General features: G+C 41.3%; 1 protein-coding gene across 3 annotated transcripts in view; it reads right to left on the bottom strand.

The window, feature by feature from the left end:
- The window catches only part of LOC119007873 (transcription factor COE3-like), a 171,386-nt gene that overhangs the window by 62,560 nt on the left and 82,468 nt on the right, over window positions 1-26,358 (bottom strand). For 2 of the 3 annotated variants that reach the window (XM_037077812.1, XM_037077814.1), the window contains exons 7-10: window positions 10,156-10,237; window positions 9,911-10,028; window positions 2,576-2,709; window positions 1,260-1,386 (exon numbers count right to left, since the gene is read on the bottom strand). In XM_037077812.1, coding sequence (XP_036933707.1) covers window positions 1,260-1,386; window positions 2,576-2,709; window positions 9,911-10,028; window positions 10,156-10,237 — 461 coding nt within the window. The remainder of the gene's footprint in view (window positions 1-1,259; window positions 1,387-2,575; window positions 2,710-9,910; window positions 10,029-10,155; window positions 10,238-26,358) is intronic. The other variant, XM_037077813.1, reaches the window with a different exon arrangement.

Consider the following 26,358-nt stretch of genomic DNA (forward strand, 5'->3'; position numbering starts at 1 on the left):
TTGGACTAGAACATGTCGTGTGGCTCCATCCTGCATGTTTCTGAGGAGAAGACACTCTGATGCAGATAACAACAGACTCTATTCACAACACAGCTCCACATAAAAGCAGAGCTTGAGCTCCTGTCAGTCCTATCTGTAAATGGAATCACAGATTAGCATTGCAAAAGGAGGCGGCGGCCGGATCGTCCATTGTGAGCGTCCATCTCGTCCCTCCTCGTCCGTCAGAGGAGGCAGCGCCTCCGACAAAGATGAGCGCAAAAGGAATGAAGCGGTGATAAACTGGTGTTAAACAGAAAGCCCGAACACGCTCGACTCTTTCACAGCCCAACGCAATGACATTTACTTATCGCACTAAACAGCCTTCCATCTGACCTTTCTGCTACTTTGAATGACATCTGGATATTCTGATGGAATAATCGTGGACAGTAGAAGCACCGATTCAAGACAGAGATAAGGACGTTTAACTGTGGACAGCAGACAATGATCCTGAAGGACGAGCTGCAGAAAAGAGGAGGATGATGGGATTGACACGCGGGGTAAGATGTTTACTTCTCTGTCAGCTGGTGAATAACAAACCTGATCCTCGTCGGTACGAACAGGCCTCAAGTCTTAACACCTTAAACCTTTGCTTAAAGCTGTTCTCCAGCCACAGAGAGCTTCAGTCCCACAGTATAAACATGCTCCAACTCACAGAACTTGAGTTTTCAAAGATGCATTTTGGATAAATGTGTCTAAACGATGAACAGGAAGAAGAATATCTCCATCTGATCTGAAAATCAGCGTTTAAGAGCTGAAGTTGGGACCAGTAAACCAACCTAACCCTTCATATATCAGAGTTTACCCTTTAGGTAAGAATTTATTTTGTCTTTGTGTCCATCTCAAATTTAAATCTCTGAACTCCAAAAACTTCTGAAAACATTCTCTTTAATAGAAGAAACTGATGATTCAGTCAGTAAGGCAATACTCTGACACACTCAAACATTACAGAGACAACAAGTTTCACAAACCACGATGACAGATGACATCAGACACCACAAAGTCAATGAGATATTGATCTTTATGTTTTGTGATCAGTAAAAATGTGTCTTTAAGAACTCAAACCATTTCCTGAACACAGTAAAATGACCAAGGAAGGATCAATTCTAACAGATATTTTAAGTATCGTCCTCCCTGAAATTGTAGGGAGCGTCTGAGTGTTTGATCGTCACTCCTCTGATCGCAGCAGGTGTCACCACCGTCATGTTATTTGTGGATCTTACCAGTGTAGACGAATCGTCCCGGTGCTCCTTTGCAGAACTGTTTGGATTTGTAGGACAGCGTGACCTCCACGACCCCGGGGATGTGACGGGGAGGAGTCTGGACCCGGATGGCATGAGGGGTGATCAGCTGGAGGTGGAGACACACAGACACAGTCACAACCGCTGAATCACACTTTAACAGAATGTTCACACACAGTTCTGAAGCCGGTTCTGCTGTGACGTTCCAGTTGTGACTTTAGAGGGATGTTTCATTGAGGTTATTTCATGGTCACATGTTTGGGACATTAAGAGAACGTTGTCATGCTGGTTCCATGTAAGTCACGTTCCATACAGGACATTATATACAAGATGTAAATCAAGATGTAGGTTCTGATCTAGTTCTTCTGGAATGAAAACATTCCCATATGGTTCTCTGTAGGTCATTCTGGACTTTTTAAAAGGACAAAAAGTCCCTTGATGACCATTGATAACATCCATGATCAGAACTTCCAGCTCTCACAGTGAACGTTCCCATTCGGTTCCCTGGAGGTCATGTTACAACATTTTAATTAGAACGATGCATTTAATCTGGATTTGCAATTTATTTGTCATGTCTTAACATAATTACAGGTGTTCAAAAACTTAAATATAGTGACACATACACACACACACACACACACACACACAGGTGCTGATAGAGTTATGTTATCAGTGTGCGTGATGAAAACCTGCAGCTGCACAGATTTCTTCTCTCAGTAATAAACTTTCTGTGGAATTCAGTCCGACCGTCTTCCTCCAATCTGGGTCAGCGTGCAGGCTGCGTTCAGAGGGATGCTGGGCTTTGGAGTCCGTCTGCTCGCCACCAGACGACGCTGATCAAAGTGAGGCGCTCCGTCAGTGGCGTGTGATGTGCAGCGAACAGCGTGTGGAGGTATATGTGTCTGCCTCACGCCTCCTTCCCTCCTTCCCCACCAGGTGTTCTGCTCTTCTGGACCTGCTTCAATATTTCATGGCGTGCCGTATGCGCAGCTCCTCCTGCACCTCAGCACGCACTTAATCTACATATTTTTGGGGGCATGCAGAGCTGACGGAGCTGCAGGACTACTGATACAGATGCAGGTGTTTCTGTGTGTGTGTGCGTGTGTGTGTGTGTGTGCGTGTGTGTGTGTGTGTGTGGATGAAGAAGATGGAGAACAGGATGTACATCATGTGCAGCTGTTTTCAGAGCTGGGAAATTGCTGCATCTGTTTGATTCACATGATACATTAAATACTAAAACACAGATTGGACTTTAATTTTTGGCAGATCTGGTCCCACAGTTTCCTCAGTTTCCTCACCTCGCTCCAGACCAGCATGGTGCCGAAGACGACCTGCAGGCCGTCGAAGAAGTTGTCTCCGATGAGGATGACGGTGGCTCCGCCGGTCGTCCAGCCTTCACTCGGGCTGATGGCTTTGATGCAGGGCGTGGCTGCTTCGGAAACACAGACGCCACAACAGCAGAATGAATGAAACTCTTCAAAACACAGCCCACAATTAAAAATACCAAGAATTATATCATCTGAGAAAACTATGTGGAGTCAATAAATGATTCAGGGTTAGCACATGTGAAGCTAGCAATTTAAGACTTCAACAGCTACAGCTCTTTGTATGAGGTTAGTTAATAGACTAGACTGAGTTCACTACACAGTGGTCATTTGGATAATATGTACTGATTATCACATGACATGATTCTTTGGTAATCATCTGATTTTTTAAAATCCTCAACAAAGTTCAGAAAAGATTGAGGTCTCATCAGAGCCTCCTGTTGTCAGGAAGCTGCTGAAGTGTCCTTGAGCACTGTCTGCTTTGACCTTTGACTTCTAATCATCACGTTGACCCTTGAAAACACGACTTCAGAGTTTCATAACAAGACAAAAAATCTTTTTAAAAAAAAACAGCAGCTGATTATTGACTCAGCTCTCAGTCAGATTTGGACCAATCTCCCAGCAGCCACTTATGCATGCAAAATGATTGGTTTTTCCAGTGCCACAGAGATCAATAAGAGGCTCCAGATAAACAGTGTCTCCATAGTGACTAGACTGCAGCCCGGACAGAGTCGAGTCGAGTCAGACAGGCAGACGGAGTCCGAGCTGCAGGGAAAACAAGACAAGGCTCTGCAGGTTTACAGCCTCTTCCCGGACCGAGAGACATTTTATTGTGAGAATGATTTGATATTCCAGTCAGAGCGCTGATCTTCCTTTTGTTTACTATGTGATCTGATCTATAAAGTGTGTTTAGAGACTCTATTAAACATTCCAGCTACAGTTTGCTCTGCTCCGTCCAGTTACTGGAAGTACAAGCTCCTGGAGATGAAACTGTATGTTCCACATTTAGATTACACTCTCAGTCGAATTCCATTCATATTCATTTATTATTTCGAAGGCTCTGATGTGTTTCCAGAAATGTGGACAGTTTCCCATCCTGAACATCACACAGCTTCTAGAGACACCACAAAGACAGTTTTTCATCAACTTTGTAGCTTTCTGTTCACTACCATTAGACTACCATTAGACTACCACACGTTTTCAATCTGATAGATATTCTGATTTAACTTTTTTAACATGCGCAAAGTGTTTATGCTCTGTGAAGCGTCTAATCAGCAGGAATTATTACAGAAGAAGAAAGTTGTATTTCTGAATTTACTGACTTTGTTCGTACAGTTCTGAAGATGGACCCACATTGTGTCCTGGGAACAGTCTTTGTGTTCTGGTTCAGTGGGATCAGACTTCCTGCATCTTATCAAACACCGACCAACATGTTTTGTTAGTGACACACTGTCCATGTGACCTTAGTTAATCTGATTGAGAATTCATTGTGATTGGACTGAATTGGCTCAGTCTCCTCTGACTGAGATGGTTACAGCTGCCATTTTTGCTGCGATTGGGCTGTTTCTGAATATTAGTGTCCGTGTTTATGCAGCTGATAATAACTTATGTCCTCATATGTAGATGGAAGTTCAAAGACTGAACAGCTAAGTCCTGAACTTGTTTTATATGAAGGCACCCTAAGGCCCCCTTTGATTATGGCATCAATTTTTGAAAGTCACTCAAAGTTTACAGATAAAAGAAAAGAAAACCCGACCCTGCAGCAGCAGCAGCAGCAGCAGCAGCAGCAGCAGCAGCAGCAGCAGCAGCAGCAGCAGCAGCAGTGGAGGGTCGAGGCTTTTCCCGCTCCGAGGAGTCGATTGTCATCTTCTTATTAATTTCCCCCTTTTGTCACAGCAGTAAACAAACACTGCGATGGGTCTGGGGGGTGGTGTTGGTGGAGGTGGTGGGGGACTTTCCATCACATGAATAGAGCACAAAGGCGAGGAGCAGGCGGTGGAAAGTTTTATCGAGGAGACGGGGGGGGCTGAGGGTTGGTGACAAAGGCGGGAGCAGATGTTGGGGGTTTTATCAGCCCAAAAACATCCCAGTCTGGATGAGATGAAAGGCCCTGAGAATCCCTCTGTGGGCTGAGATACAGGACCGCCTGGTAAACAACGGGCCCCTTTTGGCCCCTGCAGGACACTGTACAGTACTCCTGCACCCTCAGAGCCGAAATGCTGCTGTACATGAATGTTTAAGTGCTGATTTGATAATCTTCTTCAGAGTCTCAAGGTGTTAACACAGGTGCGAGAACAAGAACATCTCAGCTTGGCGAATGACATATCAGTGTCAAACAGCATTTGTTTTATCCCTCTGGACGTACCAGACAGGTGGGAGATTGCCACATAAACAGCTCCATAAGAGAGAGGACAGCCGAAGCAGTCACAGGAGGTCAGCTCATTCTGCCTTTTCTTTGATCAACGACCTTATCCTGTCGGAAATACCCTTGGTGTGATAAACACCACCCTGCTGGCGCCACAAGTAGGTTAAATCAAGCGTTACATCATCCGCTCCTGGAAGAGCCACAGAACTTTGCAGCTAGTCAAGGGAACCTGCAGAGGTAGTCATTTGGGAGGTGAAGGAGGGAGGACACAGCCACTCTGGCAAATACTTGTAGGGTGTGTTTCACTCTGTCTCTCTCTGTATGTCTGTGTGACCCAGGCGGGTGGGGTTTACCTCATAAGACTAACCCCCACACCTTGGCCTTGATGCCTCATGAAAAAAAAAAAATCATCGTACGGCCACAGTGGCCTTAGTGCCCCTGGCTCTGTCCAAGTTCCATGTAAAAAGCGACCGTGCAGCGTAGTGGGCTTGCCATGAATTGCAGCCACCCGATAGCATAGTAGTCACTCATAGTAGTAACTTCAGTGAGTTCACGGTTCGCGCAGGTGGAGTCTCATAATCACATCAATGATCTCACATGAAAGCCTCTCAAACAGCAGCAGCACCACGACACTTGCAGCACAAGAGAGCTCAGTCGGTTTTAATATGATATGTAACTGACTTATGTGGTAGGATTTAGTTCAGAGATATATTCACAGATTCCAACTTCCCGGATCACTAACTCATAAGCGAAACACTGTTAAAACAGAAATGACAACTCTTAACTACCGTAGTAAGGTAAAGCGGTCCTCCAGGCCTAACCCTAACCCTGACAGAAAAGGCGCAGTCACCCTTAGATTTGAGGAGGGAGTGGGGTATAGATAGGAGGCCTAGGTCAGAAGATCTGAGCAGTCTTGAGGTGGAGTAAGGGCGTAGGAGTTCAGCAGTGTAGGGAGGGTCAAGACCATGAAGGGCCTTGTATGTGAGAAGTAGTGTCTTGAAGTCTATTCTGTATTTTACTGGAAGCCAATTAAGGGATGCAAAAACTGGTGTGATGTGGTATCTGCAATTGGTTTTGGTTAGTAATCTGGCTGCAGCATTTTGTACGAGCTGCAGGAGAGACAGGGTTGCACAGTTAAGACAGGTGAAGAGAGCATTACAGTAGTCAAGGCAAGAGAAAATCAGGGTGTGGATTAGAAGTTCAAGATGTCTGGCTGTTAGCATCACTTTGATTTTTGAGATGTTCCGGAGTTAGAAAAAGCAGGATTGTACAAGTTTGTTAATGTGTGAGTCAAAGCGCAAATTATGGTCAAAGATTCCGCCCAGGTTTCTGGAGGAGGGTTTGAGATTGGCGGCTGGAGGTGTGTGTTGTAGCCTGCAGTCTCAGTAGTATAATTGTGCCATTTAATCTTTTCTTAAAATACAATTGCTAACCTCAGCTAAAAATCATCTGCTAACCTTTCTTTCTTGGAGTGTTAGCTATGTGTTAGCTGTGTGTCAGCTGTGTTACGTGTGTTATGTATGAGTTTGACAGGTTGCATGTTAGGGTTAGCTAGACTGTGAGGTGTGTGTTGTAGCCTGTAGTGTTGAGGTACCAATCATGGCTAGATTAAACGAATGTCCTATGCCCAAGACACCCAAATCACAAATGAAGTGGGATCTTTGTGCTTTGTGTCAGTTGGACACAAATGAGGTACAACTAGTCTGCTGTTTAACGCTCTGTGCTGTTGGACAGTCAAAAGAGAAAGCGAGACAGAGAGAGAGCAGCACACAACCTTTTAGGTTTCCAAGTGCCGGAACTTCTGAAATCACACCCATGCCATACACTGTACCCCAGAACTGTGGGAAAGTAATATCCTGTTTACCTGAAGGGGAAACGTAGACGTATTTCAACTTGGTTCGGCATCTCATTTACATGAAAACCCAGATTTTGTCACAAAAAATGATTATCTCTAAAAACTCTGGCTATTGACAGAATATTCTGATTTACAGGATAACAGAAGTAGATGTTCATAAACCCCTCTGCAATTATTTTCCCATCTAATATGACAACAAAAGGAAAAAAAATATTTTGAGCCTGGCTTTATCACACAATCTGATTTTGCTTTTTAAAATGTATTCAAATTAACACATTTTAGAGATAAGGCCTCATTTGCATATCTAAACATTAAAATACTAAAAACTTTGCGTAACATGAGAAATCAACTGAGAGAGTTTCATGGTGATATCTATTTTTTTTTTTTTTCCCCAATTCACCTATAGTGACTCACCGTAAGCCACTCACATTCCCAGTAACCTTCACTGTACTTAATGACGCTGACCTCTTAGAGTGCTATCAATGGTATAAATGAGTTCCTCATGCCCAGAGGCTTGGAAATACATATTTGGTTTACATTTCTATCACCTTTAGATCCTAAGATATACACATTTACAATGTTGTGCATGAAAATGTCATATTACAGAGGTCAATGACCTCTAGCTGACCTCAGGGGTCAAACTGAGAATACCTCGACATCTTAAATTAAATCTTAGGTCATCAAGAATAAACCCTGAAAGTTTCATGCATCTTTCTCAAAAAGCAAGATTACTGAGTTTAACAGCGCCACACCAAACACCAAAAAGAGATACTGCAAAAAATATTCAACGACTTCACTATTCGTATACATCAGTGGTCTCCTGGCAGTTATTCTACAACTGTTTGCTTGGAAAAAATGTACCTTGCCATAATTTTGGGGAATTTCTATTGGTATAAATATTCACTACCTTCACTAATATTCAGTGTAGTGTCACCAAAATCACCTAACCCTAACCCTACTTAAAACAACTAAAAAATAAACTGTTTTCTAATGTAACATTAACTTGATATTAGTATTAAAAATGTTTTAATACATAATCCATGTCATATTATCAATTAGGATGTTATGGTATCAATCTGAAAGGTAAATCATCAAATTTTACTCAATGGCCCTTGTGCCCTGTCACATGGCCTTGAAGCCCCAGTAAAGAAAAAAAAATTGAAGGCCAAATGGCCTTGCCCCTAAAATGAAGAAATTCCAGCCCTGGTGGTGACCCCACCTATCTGATGTTCCAAGCAGGTGAAACAAGTGAATCAGTGACACAATCTCAAAACGCCTCAAACTTAAAAACAAGTGGAAGGAAACTGCAGAGGTTTAGGATGTGAGAACACAGAAAGAACTATGGTAAGGTGGATCAGACAGACTGGCTTGCATAGGGGTTGTTGTTATTTATTTTCTGAATGTGCCAGATGGGTGGAGTTTGCCAAAGAGGATGACATGGACACTGGATGTCAAAAAGAGTCAGTTTAGTTTCACTCCCCAGTGATTGATATCTCACCTGTGTCTAGCCAATGATTTTACATCATAAACTCCACCCGTCTGATGTTTGCTCTCCTGTAGGTGCCAAATGGGTGGGGCTTTCCACACAGGATCAAACAATAAATGCTAGGACGTTTAGATGAGGTACTTTAAAGACAATTAAGTCCATTTCTTTATGACCAACATCCTCTCTGATGCCATCCGAAAACCCTGGTACTGACATGGTTAAGTCCCACCCATCTGGCACTCAAAGTTGGCTGAGTTAAACGAGAGACTTATGTCATTGCTGCTGGAAGCTCCACAGTGAGGAAGGGGGTTTTATTAGAGTGGGGACAGGGCAAAGAGGTATTAAAGTTTACAACTTCAGAGGAAATGTTACCGTGGAACTCCAGCTCTCAGAGTCGAGTTACATCGTGTGAAGTTTATACGTGAATGATGCATTTAATTTGGTCGCTGCGGACGGTGAAAGAACGGAGCGTTTGTTTGTGATCCCCGCCCAGCGGTGCAGGACGTCCAACAGGAACTTGGGGCAGGACGGAAACGTGCCAGCAGCTCACAGACCTGCTGTCCCTGTTTCACACGCTGCTGTAGTTGGTTTTTGGCTTTCAGTCACATTAAACATTTGCCAGTTTTCCCTTGTCTTCTGTCAAAATATGACAAGTTCCTTCCAGTAAAAAGCAGCTGCATCACGTTGAGCTCTGGTTTTAGTTTCATCTGGTTTGCTTCTCCCTAATTGTCACAATGTTTGTTCAAGGGTCAGACCCGCTGTTCTTGAGTGATCCGATCACAGTGGTCACCTCTCAGTCAGCTCACAGCTACATTAACCAGCGTCTGATGTGATGTCACTTTCTGCTCTGTATGAAACAAACCCGTCCATCACTGGGACAAACAGACTCCAAAGACAGAAAGAAGTTCATGTTGAACATCTGCTGAATTTACAAGAAGGCCCAGATAATGAAGAATGAGTCAGAGACAGAATTTCACAGAGTTTATAAAGTGTCTCCAACTCAACAACTCACTAAACTGACACATTTGTTAAGGCAGTCTGGGGACTTTCTCCACAGGGACAAAGAAGTAGCCTATACTGTTACTGTTTAGTGTCTTTGTAAAATGTGACATGTTTAGATCAGTAAAATGTTTCTTCTTTCATAAATAGAGAGTAAATGATGAAATCAGTGTAAACAGTGTGTTCAAACAGCTGATCAGTGTTGGCAGGTAAGACTTTAGCACTTTAGACCCAGAAGCAGACAGGCTGGTACAGACATGCTGCCACAAACTTTTTACAAGGAGACAAACAGCTTCATGTGCTGATTTAATGCTCGATTTACAAGAAGGAGACAATGAGTTAGAATTTGTCACAGACAAAGTTTTACAAGGTTGTAAAGTTTGTTTTAACTCAACAACTCTTAAAATCACTGCATGTGTTAATGGAGTCTGCTGATGTTGAGGTAATTAGTTCAATGTTTGTGGTACCACAGCAGTACCTGCAATGAAACAGTGTTTTCACAAACCTTTGCTGCTCACATTGATGAGCAAAGCATTTAATTCACATCACAGTGACACTCTCCAGGTGCATTATAGGAGATTTAAAGTCTGAGCGACGTCTAACCTTCAGAGGGGTCCAGGCGTCGAGCGCGGCGGCCATGTTTGGAGTTGTTGTGGACGAACATGTTGTCTGAGACCGCCAGCACGTGACCGTCCACGTTGACTGTAGTGGAAACCACCACCTGCGCGCACACACACACACACACACACACACACACACAAACACAGAGAAACACACACACCAGGGTCACCTACAGCTGCAAATGATTGAGCATCAGGTGTATCAGGTGTTCCAGGTGTGTCTCCTACCTGGAACCTCCTCATGTCTCGTGGGTTTCCTGCATTTTTCAAACAGTTCTGATTGCACTTGAGGAAGAACTTGAGGAAGAATCTGCAGATAAAAACAAGAACACACACACACACACACAGAGCAGGTTAGTCTCAGGAGGAACAACTGATCCAGGATCAGTGCAGGTGAGTGAAGCTGGGCTCAGTTGGGACTAATTTTACATCAGGCAGAGTTTCATCAACACAGGTTTTAATCTCTTAACTTGGTATAGAGATATGATCCAGCAGCTGCTGTAGATACAGAGAGAAAACGTCCAGCTCAACACATCTTGTGAGTCATGGACACATTCATACAAACATCTGTGAGACCACTTATAAAGATTTGTGTTATCATAAATCATTATAAATAGTTGCACTTGTGTTATCCTGTATGATAAAGCTTTCATTCAAGCGACTTACTTTCATTTATTTGGGGTGAACTGTTTCTTTAAGCTATAAATATTTTGTGAAATGTCAAGATATTTGAAACTGACACTCGGCTTAACAGTTGGAGATTTATTAAAATGCAAAGTACATCTACATCCTTAAATGGTAACTGAAAATAACTTCACAGTTTGATTGAAGATAAATTCTTGTATTTCCGTCTGAAGACATTGTTAAATGTCTAAATGTAAATCTTGATCGTAGTTAGATTCCAGCAGACTCGCTCAGCTTCTCCGTGGTTGCATCTCACTCTCTGGTGTCAGGTCACATATTGGCTCTCGTTTCTCAGCAGCCGATGAAATTATCATTCCGTGGCGGCGTCTTGATAAAGACAGTCGACACTTCCTGCAGACTTATGGCCGCTCATTAGGAACTGCCTTTTGATTTTCCCTCCCGCACATCCGATCTCTCGCTGGCCGTGCGTTGATTTACTCCGATTTTTACGGCAGCGGAGGAGTATTGATTGGGAATGGATATCAATGAGGACGGGTGGTAATAACCGGCAGCTTTGGAGGAGGACAGTGGGGGGGTCAGAATGGATTGCCACCTTAATGCATTTCCCACTGCCTTGTAATCTGCACACATCCATCTCTCGGACCATAAGCCCCCCCCCTCCCGTTCTGATGGAGCGCTTCCTTTTTAATTGCCACATTATCACAATAATAATCCGGGCAGTTAACAAGCGGCAAGGTCGCAGACAGACATGTCACATTAACCAGGGGATAACCTCAGCAGAATACCACCACCCATCTCTTCCACCACCACCTCCGCCTCAGCAAGGCATGCTGGGAGCACACGAGGAGGGGCCTGTGGATATTAATGGGGGCTCTGTGAGGTCGGCATCGATTTCCACCTTAATAAGACAGTAACAATATCTTTAAAAACACACAGTGGGGGCTTGGCCAGGTCCACCGTGTCTGTGCAGGTTTATCTACAGAGCTGCAGCCTTTACATCTTTACATTATGCTCATCTACAGTCATGATCATTTCATCACGCTGGTGTCTGGTGGCTTCTCACAGATTATCGTGTCTTTAAAATAGTCAGTGTTTTTTTACATGAGAGGTGATTAAAGGTGCAATATGTAACCATTTGACTAGTCAAAATTTAAAATTAAATAAAGATGTCAACAGCATGGGTAGAAATAACAGGACGTTTTTGTGCTAGCATGCTAACTAGCTAGCCTAAGTCTGTCATGTGTGCTAGCAGCATAAACGCCAACACTCCCTCCGCTGCTTTGAGCTCATAGTCTGGACCGCTAGCTGCATGGCTAATTGAGCTTGAACTTTCTAATGATGGCAAAAGTTAGCAGCAATTAGCTGTTTGTTTGGAGTATGAATTTGACAGATGGCTGTTAGCTTGTTAGCTCAGTTAGCCACACAGATAGCAGTAGAGCTGGGAGCTCAAGGTAGTATTTTTAAAAGAGCTTGTGCATCCTAATTTAAGTCAATAATATAATGTTGTGTCTCACTTTCTTCACATTCTGTTAATATATGTGATATAATATGATGATCTGATGTTTCATTTATGTTATAATCTAAAAGTCTTACAGATTGCACCTTTAAATGAAGATTTAAGTTTAGATATTAAAAATCATGATTTAACAATGGCAACCCCTCTGTATATAATGGAATCCATTGATTAAATCCCATCTTATTACCTTAAGTGAAAAATTAAGTTTATTTGGAGATAAATTTCTAAAAAAAACTATATATATATATATATATATATATATTGTTTTTTTAGAAATGTATCTCAAAATAAACTTAATATACATATGTGTGTATATATATATATATATATATATATATATATATATATATATATATATATATATATATATATATATATATATATATATATATGTATATATATATATATATGACCTTGAATTTGAATCTTAAAAGGTTTTTAATGTATTTTAATAACAATGTTATTAAAACACACACACACACACACACACGCACACACACACACACACACACACACACACACACACACACACACACACACACACACACACACACACACACACACACACAAAAACTGTTGGACATTTAGAGTTCAACATTCCAGGCTTCATCGTTTGCTTATCTTTGGTTGTTGCTCTTTGTCAAGCATGTTTGAGTATTTAAAAAAGTGCTATATAAATATAATGTATCATTTTAGAACATCCTTTTTTCACCTTAAAATGCCTCAATCATTTATGTAAATCTCTGGAAACTGTTCTTTATATTTTATAAATAAATATAGTGGGACACCACCACTTAATCCATGAAAACAACATTAAAAGATCTTTTTAGATTATAATCTGTCAATCCATCTGTTATTAACCTCAAAACAAACACCTTCACTGAAATATTACTTTACTGATTATTTTAGTGTCAAGTTAAAAGGTTTCTGTACTTAAGAGTTCGGAAAACGAAGTACATGTTTTTCTACCTGAATCAATAAATGAGTACAATGAGAGTATACTGACACATCACTTGATCATGTGGATTTGATATGAAATGTAAAATAAAAAGATGATATAACCGTTTCAAATGTCACCTCTGGGTTGCTTCTACTAAAACCTGAGCTGTCTGCGTGGAGAGAAACAACTGGTTCTCGTAATTTGTGTGAACTGACCCTTTAAAGAGACACAGTGAGCAGCGAGGAGGAGTGTGTGTGTGTGTGTGTGTGTGTGTGTGTGTGTGTGTGTGTGTGTGTGTGTGTGTGTGTGTGTGTGTATCGACTGAAAGCTGATCTGCTGCTCTGGAGGCTCTAATGCCCTTTATGGCAGTGAACAGAATAATATGGAGCTCCATTCAGATGATACTGAGTCCTTCAGAGAGCTGATATGGATCAATACGGATTGAATTAAAACGCAGCTGGAGACAAGACCAGAGGCACACACACACACACACACACACACACACACACACACACACACACACACACACACACACACACACACACACACACACACAGAAAAAAATACTCAATACACACCTCCTAGGAGCTGCTTAGACCAAATACACATAGGAATACACACAAATACACACAAATACACAAACAACGACACACATACAAGTAGCTGCTCAGAGATACACACAATTACACATACGCACAGAAATACACACATAGAAACACAGGTTGATACACACAATGGTAAACACATTCTGACAACAATACAGACACACTCATATGTACACACAATAACAATACAGAGGGAGACACACACACACACACACACACACACACACACACAGGTGGACACAAACAACAACATACACAAAAACTGCAACACATATACAAAAAAGCAAACATTAACAGACAACACGTGTGTATGCATGTGTGTGTTTCCAAGCTTACTTCCTGTACTCATTGTGACATCACACAGTACCATCACAACAACACCAGCATATCATCATTATATCACAGAAGGTACGGAATGTAACTAAGAACATTTACTCAAGTACTAGATGTAAGTGTGATTTCAAGGTACTGTTACTAGATACTGTATTACATTTTGTTATTCAGATAATTACCACTAAATATAAATAAATTAAAAATAAATAAAAAATAAATAAACTCTTAAATGATGATATTATATTGTTTTAGATAAGTCGAGCTCCATGTTCACCAGCTGCATCAACGTGATGAACACATGAATGCATTGATAATCTGAATCTAGTCATTAAATCAGTGTTATTCCTAAATGAAAACTATGAGCAACAGTGATGATTCTCACTAGTCCTTAATCACATCACACATGAAACATCTGCTTAAATAATCACTTGTGACTTTGTTCCATGTCGTTCAGTCTCTGAACTCACCACAACTTCAGTTCTTTCTTAACTTTCCCTTCAGTTTTCTCCATATGTTCCTGAAACTGACTCATAGGAATGCTCGTCTCTGACACACATCTGTGCCTCCACTGTGTCGTTCCTCTACATCAGTCTGCAGGTAAATCACACCTGTAGTTCACCTCACATCCTTGCTGAAAACAACTGTGGTCCCTCGGTTTGAGGAGGAAGCAGGAAGACAACTATGAGCGAAATGTTGTTCCTGACCACGACAACAGTCAGAGCGAGATCAACTGAGCTGCCACGTATTTAAAAAATGCAGGAGGAGGAGGAGGAGGAGGAGGAGGAGGAGGAGGAGGAGGAGGAGGAGGAGGAGGAGGCTGCCTCCTGATTGAAAACTTATCAAACATGATGAATAATGAAGCTGAACATAGAGCAGGAGCTCCGTCATTAGATCAGCCTGCTCCTCCTCATCCTTCTTCTTTTCCTTCTTCTTCTTCCATGGCTCTAAAAGGAGGTGAAGATAATGAGAGAGACGGAGTCTGCTGGTGTAAGCTGTCACCTCATTACACCATCTGACAATCAATTACAGCAGGATGGAGAGGGTTGAGTAATGCAGCTCTGAAATCACTGCAGTTCTGGAGTCAAACAGTACAGCCTCAGACACCCTATTAGATCAGAAGGAAGTCTCTGAGCTGGGCTCTGTCAACAGCTCTGGTCCACATACTTTTGAACTTATGCAAAAACATACTCATTTACAGTAAATTGTGGTCAGGATCAGGATAGATTGATAACAGGTTCATGTTCTTGTGCCACAGGGAAGTCATCAGAAAAAAGGAGGTTATCATTATGGATGTTTTAGATTCACAGGAGTCCTGTCTGGGGTTATTAGGTGTGTCAGTTTCCTAAATCCTTGATTTAATTTGATTTGATTCAATTTTTTGACTTATAAAGTTTCACATATCACATGTGGATCAGTAATGATGAATAGATTGTGGGTTTTATGTCCTGACAGACAACCATTTGACCTTTTCCTGCTGTCCTTTTGACAAATTTAAATAACATTCACCAAATATAAAACAGCAGCCTTCAGTGAATTAATGATGAACTACAAAAGAGAGAAATTCAAAAGTTTGTTACAAAGTTCAGTTTCCCAAACCTGTCCAGAGTGAACTCTCTACACAAACAAATCAAACATGTCCGACGGTGTCAGAGTTTCCTCCATTACCAGTCAGCTGATCGTAGAGAAGAGTCTGGAGGTGACGCTGAGCTAGCTGCAGGCTAACACTAAGCTAGCTGCAGGCTAACACTAAGCTAGCTGCAGGCTAACACTAAGCTAGCTGCAGGCGAATACTGAGCCAGCTGCAGGTTAATATTAAGCCAGCTAGAGTCAATAATAATGCTTTTCATTGCACTGATTGAAATGACAAGCTAATTTCTATCTATTTTTATTTTTGAAATAGAACAGTGACACTTATCATTAAAGCTGGCACTGAACAGTTTTTTTCTTCATTGTGCTAGTAAAATAACTATAACTCATTTCCTTCAAAATATATTTACTGTTGCAAATTAGAACATCATGCATGTGATTTACAGAAGACGGAGTTTCCCTGGAACATAAGGAATAAAAGTTGAATATAAAAGCCTTCATGGAGGATTTACTGTCAGGCCGCGCTCCTGTGACGAGAAACAGCTGCGTGAGGAAACTGTTGGTTGTAAATCTGTACATACAGTTTAAAAAGTGATCGACTCGGTTCGGATAAGAATCATTTTATAAATTAAAGCACAAAAGTGCTTCACTTTATGTCTCATTCTGCTTCACCTTTAATTCTGAATGGAGGCAGGAACACGATGCTCTGGGTAATTGCTCTAGTGGGGTGGATTTAAAGCTAATTTAGCTCACAGTGGGGGGTGGAGGAGGTGGGGGGACGGACGCTGGTCTGACTTCAGCGTTTCTCCGGCCACTCCAGATGATGTCACCCCCGACCACACCCAGTGCACTATGGGAAGCAATTACACCAGGCTCAGATTACAAGGCCCTGATGAACACACACACACACACAGTTCATACGAACACACACACACACACACACACACACGCACACACACACACGCACACACACACACACACTCCCTGGAGTCTCACACTTATTACGTTAGGCAAGAAAGAAAAAGAAGCAGAAAAAAATCAATATTTCAGCAGGAGTATTTTTAAAAGCTGCCATGTTGCCGATCCCGCCGCCGCTGCTGCTCGCCCTCACAGTTTGATGCTCTCTGTGAGAAGCCATCGTGCCGCCTGCTGCTGCCAGTTTACCACCTGATTGCCCGGCGAGTCCAGGCCAGCAGCCGCCCCCGACACCGCCGTCGCCTCATCTTACTGGTGACAAACCGAAATAAAGCACAAAGCAAGCGTGGCGAGCCGAGGCCACAGCCGAGCCAGCAACAATCCGTCCTGGTTAACCCACTAACCGCCTCGCCGTCACGTCTCATTTGTTTGTAGCTAATGAACAAACCATGGAGGAGAAACAAAAGGAGGAAAAAAACAGAAGCTCACGGGCAGTTGTGCTACAAAAACATCAGAAGGCAAAGAAGAGGAAGAAGAAGAAGAAGAAGAAGAAGAAGAAGAAGAAGAAGAAGAGAAGGCGTCAGAGGAAGCGTTGTCTCATTAGAAGGTCGAGGAAAGTCTAATATTGACTCTGCCGTGTTGTTGAAACGCTCTCTTCAAATAATTACTGAGGAATTCAGATGATGCTCCTCTGCCGCTAATTAGGATATGAAACAAGAGCAGCTTCATGCCCATTACCATTACATGATGATTCACTGGCCTCAGCACCAGTGTGTGTTTGCTTTTGTCTGGCCTTATTACAGCACATGAGCAAGTGTGTGTGTGTGTGTGTGTGTGTGTGTGTGTGTGTGTGTGGGGGGGGGGGGCTAAGGGCTCTCCTTGGCTCTGCTACATGTCATCAATAATTCACAAGCCAAGATGGCAATTACAGGACCATGTACAATCAAACTAAATATTTGATGAGGCACTAAAACAGTCCCTGGAACAGATCTGCCTCTGTCTCTCCCTGTCTCTTTCGCCGGCTCACACACACACACACACACACACACACACACACACACACACACACACACATAAACACGGCCTCTCTACTGTCTATTGTCACAACACATTAGGTCCTCGGTCCCTTATTCCCCAGACTTTGTCTTGACACGCAAAAGCAGTTTATTCTGCTAAAAGAGCCTCTTTCAATTCATTTGTTACGTCTGAAATATTGAGTGCCACCATTATGCATTTTGGGAGGCTACGGTTGCTGGCCGCCTCGATTTGGTTGCCGCAAATAAGACAGTGACGAGAGTGAACGAGCGAGGAGGAGGTGTTGCATCAAATATCTGAAACTAATCAATCTAAATTGATCACAATAAAAAAAGAGATGGCCCCCCCTCCTTTTCCTCCTTCTCCTCAGTGACTGGAGGGAAATTTTCCTGGGTTGAAAATAATGTGACACAAAATCTATCACTTGAAAAAAAAAAGGCTGACGACTCCATCGCAGGATCGATCGCTGACGAAGAAATCTAAAAACGATATGAAAGAGTTTGTCTGCAGGGGGAAATATTTCAGCTGCTAATCGTTTGACATCATCATGCTTTTATTAAGTCTTCATCTTCATCTGCAAGCATTTGGGCCTGAACCTCACTTGCCATCACACGCAGCGTGGGCGGTACTGTTGCAAACCCTCTTATTCTTTAGACAAAGGTTTGGCACCTATAATCAAACCTGTTGTACAATCATAGCTGAACACAGAGTTAGATGCCACATCAGTTTTAGTTAAAGTGACAGCGCCCTCTGCCCATCAGAGGAATCATGACTCTGGTCCATCTGAAGCACAAGAGTTAGGAGGTCAGAGGTCAGAGGAACAACAAGACCACTGTTCACTTCCTGTTTCCTCCCTGAACTAGCTAACTGATCGATGACTGTGTTCAGCTTTATTTATACACTTTTTCAGACTGACGCTAACGATAGCGGTAGCATGCTAGGTGTGTGACGTGCATAACCTTTCCGCTTCAAATGTTTTTAAACAAAATATTTCACAAGACTGGCTCGACCCTGCTCACATATTGTCCTCATGTATTATCGGTTCTGATGTTGGCTCCAGTGCTCCCTGTGCAGATACAAACAGAAAATGATTTTCTCTCTCGTGTTAACATCCATCCGTACAGAAAGACATTTGCTTGTGTTGAACACAAGGGGGCATACATCTGTAACTACAGACAAAAATTCTAAAGACAGAACTTTCTGGAAGCAAAAATGTTGACTTCTTTGATGATCTGCTGCTATTACAAGGCTCTTCTTAATGCTGTAGAATGCTCCATTTACTTGAATGGGCCTTCCCAATGTTCAGTGGTCAATTATTTTAGTATGATAGCATATTTGACCGCTGTCAAGGAAAGTAGCCTTTTTGCCTCTGATTCACATATTTCGTAGCGTTCTCCACTCAAAATCTTTGCACCGCAAGTTAGTTAGTTAGTTAGTTTCATTTTTTGTCCACAATGTGGAAATTTGTCTTTGGTCTCATAAAAACAACAAGCAAGTTGTAGTAGTCCGGACACTTATCATCCCAGCATTTTCGGTCGCAAAGCGAGGTCAGCTGATCTGTAGCCCACTTCATATTGGAAAAAAATGTACTCCTAGGCCATTAGTATGGATGAGTTTCACATTAACTTTAATGTTTTGGGAAAATACGGTGATTTCGGTGACTCTTGGCAAAAGGCTGAGTTGTCATCACCAGTCAAGAAAAAAAAAGAGAGGAAAGCGGTGGAGAATTGATCAGCTGTGTTCTAAAGGATGTTCTGTTCAACGTCTTTATCGTCGGTTTGGCGAACTGTTTTTCTCTGCTGAAAAACACTATGAATGGTAACTTTGTGTTCAGGCCGAACTGGACCCTTATTCTTATTTTCCCGATAATGACTGCCATTCTATACATTATCTCTTACATATCTGACAATATTATTATTGTTATTTTGTATTATATTACCTCATCACCTGCTGAAATGTTTCAGTTTCAACAATGCATTTTGTAAATTTGATTTTACATTTATATTTTTTTATTTTACATATTCAAGGGTTCTTGAAGTTGTCTGTATGTAAAGCCTCATTTTTTCATAAAAAATGGCATCATTCTGTTTAGCACAACAGTATTTTGTCATTATTAACCCTCCACATGACGAAGCAGCAGTGAGACGGTGATAATGTTCATGAACACAGACCTGAGTACAGAGACTTTGAACATGAAAGTGTTGCAGCTGCTTCCTATTTGTGTTCTGATGTTTCCTGCCCGCTGGAGGGGAGAGAGGAAGTGTGTGTGTGTGTGTGTGTGTGTGTGTGTGTGTGTGTGTGTGTGTGTGTGTGTGTGTGTGTGTGTGTGTGTGTGTGTGTGTGTGTGTGTGTGTGTGTACAAATATTGTGGAATGATGTGCAAGAAAAAACAAGTAGAACACATACTGAGTTCCTGGAGCGCAGAAACGTAGAGAACATCCCATAATTATTTCATTCAAACTGAAAGAGAGAAACTGGAAAAGGGAAGTTTATTTGGTTGAGTGAACTAGCCTGCACACACACACATACACACACACAGAGTGTGAACTTTTCTCATCAGCTGTATTTTGGCAGCGTTGTCATGACGATCAGCATATTTGTCTCTGCAATCGAAAAATCATCTGTGTGACGCAACACGGCAGCCATATAGTGTGTGTGTGTGTGTGTGTGTGTGTGTGTGTGCGCGTGCGCCCGTGTGAGTGTTTGTATGTGTGTGACATCAGGACTTAAAAATGAAGTGGAAATCTGAGAACGAGTCAAAACTCAGGGAAAAACATCCGAGCGCACGTCTTCATAAAAATACACAGAACACACTGTCCAGCCAATCAGACACACAGAGTCACACACACCCATGTTCAAGAGCCAGAACACACACACAGACACATGCACACACACACACACACAGTCCCACATACACAAGGTAAGTGACACATAAACTACAACCTTAGTGACCACAGAGTTACACCAGTCAGCACACAGCCAAGATCACGCTACGTCCACCCAGTCCTCCCAGTTTATAAAAACATTTCAGACCATCAGCGACCAGCACACACAGTCTAGCTGTAGCCCCAGGGGATCATGGGAGTTGTAGTGTACATTGCTCAGCGTGTGTGGACAGCTTGGCAGCATATTGTCAACCAGAGGGAGCGTCGAGCGAGCAGCTGCCACCAGATAAACCCCAGCAGACGACCAAAACACAGAGAAATGTGAGGAGGCCTGGAAACAGCCTGGAAAACAGCCTGGAAACAGTCTGCTAACTCAGGGGAAAGAGAGTCTCACTATAGTAAATTAATAAAAGTACTCCAGAGCCAAACGTTCTCTCACTACCTGCAATTTAACTCATTAAATATGCAAATATAATTGGTGGCTCTCAAACTCAATCCAGGAAACTCCAGGCAACCTTCAGGGGTCCTCCAGGAAGCTCCAGGGGTGAGAGAAGTTACGACAGTGAATTCAGCACAAATGATCTCAGTTTAAAGACGTCCAAGTGGCTCCAAAGTCTAATTATCTGCAGTGTCACCTCTCAGTGGGCCCAACAGACCAACAAAACAAGTTAGCATTTGTTAGCATTTTACAATTTATCCAGGCTGAGGCCGATTCAGCATTTATGAGCAACACCCTTGTTCAGCCAAGTCGATTTGTTACCTAGCTACTTTATTATTCACATCCACATTTTTTACTAACTTACTTTTCAAGCTGAGTAGACATTTGTTGATAAAAATGCTATTTCTACCAATTTTAGACAGTTGTCAGAATAATTATAGTTTGTGCTGAAGCAACTCCATTTGTACATATTGTAAATATGTCTAGGTTGTTCCTTTTGTTTCATTGTGTTGTTACTGTCTCTGTGTATAATACTGCTGCTACACTGAAATTTCCCAGCATGGGATCTCTCTATCTATCTATCTATCTAGCTAGCTAGCTAGCTAGCTAGCTAGCTAGCTAGCTATCTATTGACGTATTGACGTTTGTCCTGTTGATTTGATATGTTATTGTTACGGTAGGACACTCAACTTGAAGTATATGCAGCAAGATACTGCAATAATTTATCTCACACTACAATTACAAAACAGCTGAACAACACAAGAACAGAAAACTAAAAGTAATTTTAAACATTTGTTTCTTAGTTTGTTTGTTTTTCATCCTCTCTCTTTGTTGTGTGTAAAATTATTCTTGAAAGAGCAACTTTAGGCAGAATGTTCTCCAAAAACAACTTCCAGGAGAAGGTGGAGGTTAAAAAGTCTTAATAAAAGGCTCTGGGACTGAAACTAATCAATGCCAGGCCTGAGGGTTGCTGTGAATCAGTGAGAGGTCAGAGGTCAATCTCCACACACACACACACACACACACACACGCACACACACACACACAAAAGAACTCCTATAGTAAAATCAGAACGTCACTCAAGATTTAATTTTTCACTCAAAACTAAAACTTTTCGTTGCCACTGTGGACCACGTAGTCTGCTGTAGTCCAATCTCCATCTTAAATGCTAAACACACAGTTGGATTTCATGTCCCATAATGCACCTCCTCTTTCTCCTTTTGTTTTTGTGTCTTTGTTTTCATTCTATCAGTCTGAATCATGCAGAGGCTCTGATATCACTACCATCATGTGAAATCCTCGTGGCAGGCAGCAGTCTTGCCAGTGTTTTGGTGATGAACTGAAGGATTTCTTTACTCTCTCTGGACGGAGAAGATCCTTCAGCCTCCAGTCTGATGAAATCCTCCTAAAACCCAGCAGATCAACTGCAAACCGCCTGAAGGTTAAAACTAAAAACTGATCCGCTTCTTTCCTGAAAAGTTGACAGTTTGCAGACGAGAGGCTTTACATGAATTTCATCACCGTCGAGCCGTTTGTGGCTCAAAGGCACCTCAGCAGCTGATATCAGGCGCTGACTTCTGCTCTGAGGTCAGAGGAGCTGCAGCGCTGCTGTGAGAGCCCCAAAATTAAGGTCAGACCTCCAAATATCAAAGATCAACTTATTAAAATAAAGTAAAGACGGGAACATTTGAAGTGTGGCTGCTCTTTGGGGAAAACAGACTCTAGATGTAAAAACCTGAATGAGTTCTTGACCTGTTGACTCCTCTCTGACCTGAAAATCCCAAACTGCTTCCTTTAGCTTGCTGCAAACAAGCAAAGTTAAGCCTTGAACTTCATCTGCAGCATCGTTTCACCTTTATATCACCCTCCTGTTCTTTATGTAAACATTACAGTATTTGTTGCATACATATAATGTTCGTCAAGCTCATCTTTACACAGTGCTGCAACACTTCTGATTGAATTGAGTCTTTGACGGTCGATATCTTTATACAAAAAGAGAGTTTGTGTTTTAAGAATCTACAGACATTGGGACATTCGAACATACTGACTGTAGAAATTCAGATTTGCGTGTCTCTTATGTTTCTATCTTTCTGTTTGGGATTAAAAATGATCCTTAATCACACGTCGCTCATGTTACAATCACTGAGTTTGACTTTGCGTCCGTCTTGCAGAGCACAACCCAGCGGCTGCCCATGACCTGTTAATATCAGAGTAGTACGAGGCTGCAGCATCTTTGAGAGTTTAGCTCATACATTTCTAACTGCTGTGTTCAGGTTACACCATGTCTTCACTGAATCTGAGCTTCTGATATCCCCTCGCATCACGTAACATTGGACGCTCACTGTCAACACTGTATCTGATAAATCCTAATAAATAATATAATAATAGTAATAATAAATATAAATTGAAATTGAGATATCATGCAGATAGAAACAGATAAGAATCCAACCCAGCACGTTGTGGAATGAAGATGAGATATCCTGGAATCACAAATTCCTGAAATCTCAGACTTGATGTGAATGTTTTTTCCCACTTTGCTGCTCAGACATGAACACAGCGCAAGTTACCATCAAACAGGTTCTTTGAAAGTAGTTTAAACATTAAACAGCTGACCAATGCTGGCCAGCTGAGACAGAATAAACTGTCTTTAACAAATCCTACATTGCGTTGGGATGATATGATAATAGCTTGAGTTTCATTTGGTTTGATCAGAGGAACTTGACTGTTTTGGGGACGGTGATATTAGCTTGATAAGATCTGAGCTGAACTCCAGCAGCTGGTCACATCTGGAACTTTCTGCAATAACAGAAGTTTTTGCTCTGAGTTTAAATATTAAGGTGAGCGTGTGCAGCCTCACTTTGTCCTGATTAACCTGCTGTCACTGTCTGCCTAAAGGTCAGGTCACACACTAAGTGACAGTAATGGTTTCTCTGAGCACTTCTTTCTCATTTATAAAAAACATCTTCCTCTCCAGTTTTATGATTCATTTAACACACTCACTGCTCACGCCGGCCTGAGCAGTAAATTCTTAATATGTACAACATGATTAAATTATTGCTCCACATTCAAACCAAGACAGACACTAACAATTTTAATTAATGTTTTACATCTGTGAAATATGTTTGCTTTTACATTCAGTGCGTCACTACAGGCAGCGCAGAGAAAGCCTTCACTTTAAAAGATTTACCTCGTGCAGTGTGAATCCTGCGGACTGTATTTCTGCTCAGTGTTTAAATGCATGCAGTACAGATTGTTTCCAGCCAGCCACTGGTTCCCACTCATCTCTGTACAGAATGAAAAGTGAAGTAAACTTCATCACGTTTAATTTGACTTGGCCTTGTCCTGTATTTCTGGTCTGGTTGAGAGATATTTGTGTTGTTTATGGTTTAAATGAGAGTAAGAGCCTCTGATGGGGTTTCATTAAAGTTAGAATTAATTATTTTAATACCTCACAATACAGGAGATACTTTGAATACTTCAGTACTACTGCAAAATAACTGAATAATGCTACCGCTGCTAGTACTGCAACTACCACCACACTACTAACATTGCCACAACTAAGAGTACTATTACTACTCCCATTGCCACCAACAGCACCACATCTACTACTTCTCTTTCTACTGCAGCTAATATAACTACTACGATAAAAATGATGCCAAGTATTACTACTTCTGCTTCTATTACTACAAATATTGCAACTTATACTACTACTACAAATACTACTACTAGTACTCTACAGCAACACAACTACCACTATGACAATGACAACTACTAGTACTTCTAGTCCCACAACTACTCCTGCTCCTTTTACTTCTCCTACAATGGCTTCTTTGCCATAACAATATGAATAGTACTAGTACTGTGATTATTTAGTTGTTTTTTTTACAGTATTACCACTATTACTACATTCTATTATTGCCGTAAATACTAGTACTTCAACTTAAACAACGTGAGTCTCCATCAGTACAGACTCGTGACTGATTAGTAGTATTAGTACACTTTGTACTGCAGTAGTCAGTACCTTGGTGTGTTTAAACATCTCTCTGTATGACTGTGACTCTGTGGTAGTAGTATTAGTAGTATTAATACACTATGCACTGCAGTATTCAGTCTGTCTGGATGATTCCTGTGAGTTTACGCTCCGATCAGATGTTGAAGCAGCAGATTTATCTCTCACTCATCACTCTGACAAATGTTTCTCTTTATGTTCATTACTATTCCAAACAGGCTTCACGCAGCTCATACAGCCGCTGAGGTATTTAATTAAGTGTCTGACTGCTGATGGTTCAACGTCCAGCATTATTGAACCAAAATTAAAGGGAAAAAACGAGAACGTGGACATTTGAATAATGGCCTGGGGCCTGCCTTCCAACCATTTCATTTCAATATCTCTTTGTGCCACTTTAACCTTTCCTGCTGCTGCTGCTGCTTCCTCTCAGACTGAAGGGAAATAAAATGTTGCTGTGTGTCACCTGAACGACTCAGGAAACTTCACACAGTCAATAATTACCAACACACACATTACAAATAAGACCAGATTTGTATTTTTTTACTGTCTGAGCTTCAGCTGCTGCTCTTAAAGACACAGACACTTTATCAGACTGTTCATCAGCCCTGACACTGGAAATAATAATGTTTTAGATTTATCTCCTTCCTCTGAAGAGGCCATGTATGGAAGACCAAGGCTGCCCATACTCAAAGAAAATTAACATTTCATTTGCTCAAAGCTTTAATGTGTAAATCAAAATCAAAACAATTCATCCACCGGAAAGAGACAATATTTTTTCACTGAATGTGAAATGGGCTTCTTACATCCAAAGTTAAATGTGTTCATTCTTCATCAGAAGCTAAAACCAGAATACATGTTCTACTTCTATTGTCCAGTTTGCATTTTGATTTAATTCTGCTGATTTAAGGATGAAAAAAAAGTTCATTTTGTCAAATGCTAAATTCATGCTAATGCTAAGTTTAAAACACACACACACACACACACACACACACACACACACACACACACACACACACACACACACACAAACAGAATATATGTATATAATTAATGTAAAAGTAAATTGATGTAAATCAATCTTGATGTTGTGTATATGGTTATGTTAAGTTATAGTTAATGTCCAAATGTTTGAAGATGCATTGGCAATATTGTTGTTAAATCTTTCATGCCAGTAAAGCCCCTTCAAACTGAAATGAACTGAATTGAATTGAAAATTGAATTGAGAGGAACTGACATTTAATTTACCTTTTGTCTAATTATGTTGTGTTTTAAAAAGACAATTATATTTCTTGTAACAGAAATGTTAAAATAATCATTTCATTTTAACCATTTTTAATCACTGAAAATGAAAATGCCTAATTGATTAACTGATCTACTGTGTGAATTAAAATCAAAACATCTCCACCAGAATTTTTTTTTTCATTGAATGTAAAATTGTGCTTCTTATATCTGAATTTGAAACAATGCATGACTTAAACAGTTTTCTTTCCTTCTGGTTTATAAAAACAGTATAGGATCACAT

The sequence above is a fragment of the Acanthopagrus latus genome, chromosome 18 (genome assembly GCF_904848185.1).
Source record: "Acanthopagrus latus isolate v.2019 chromosome 18, fAcaLat1.1, whole genome shotgun sequence".
In the NCBI taxonomy this organism is placed as follows: domain Eukaryota; kingdom Metazoa; phylum Chordata; class Actinopteri; order Spariformes; family Sparidae; genus Acanthopagrus; species Acanthopagrus latus.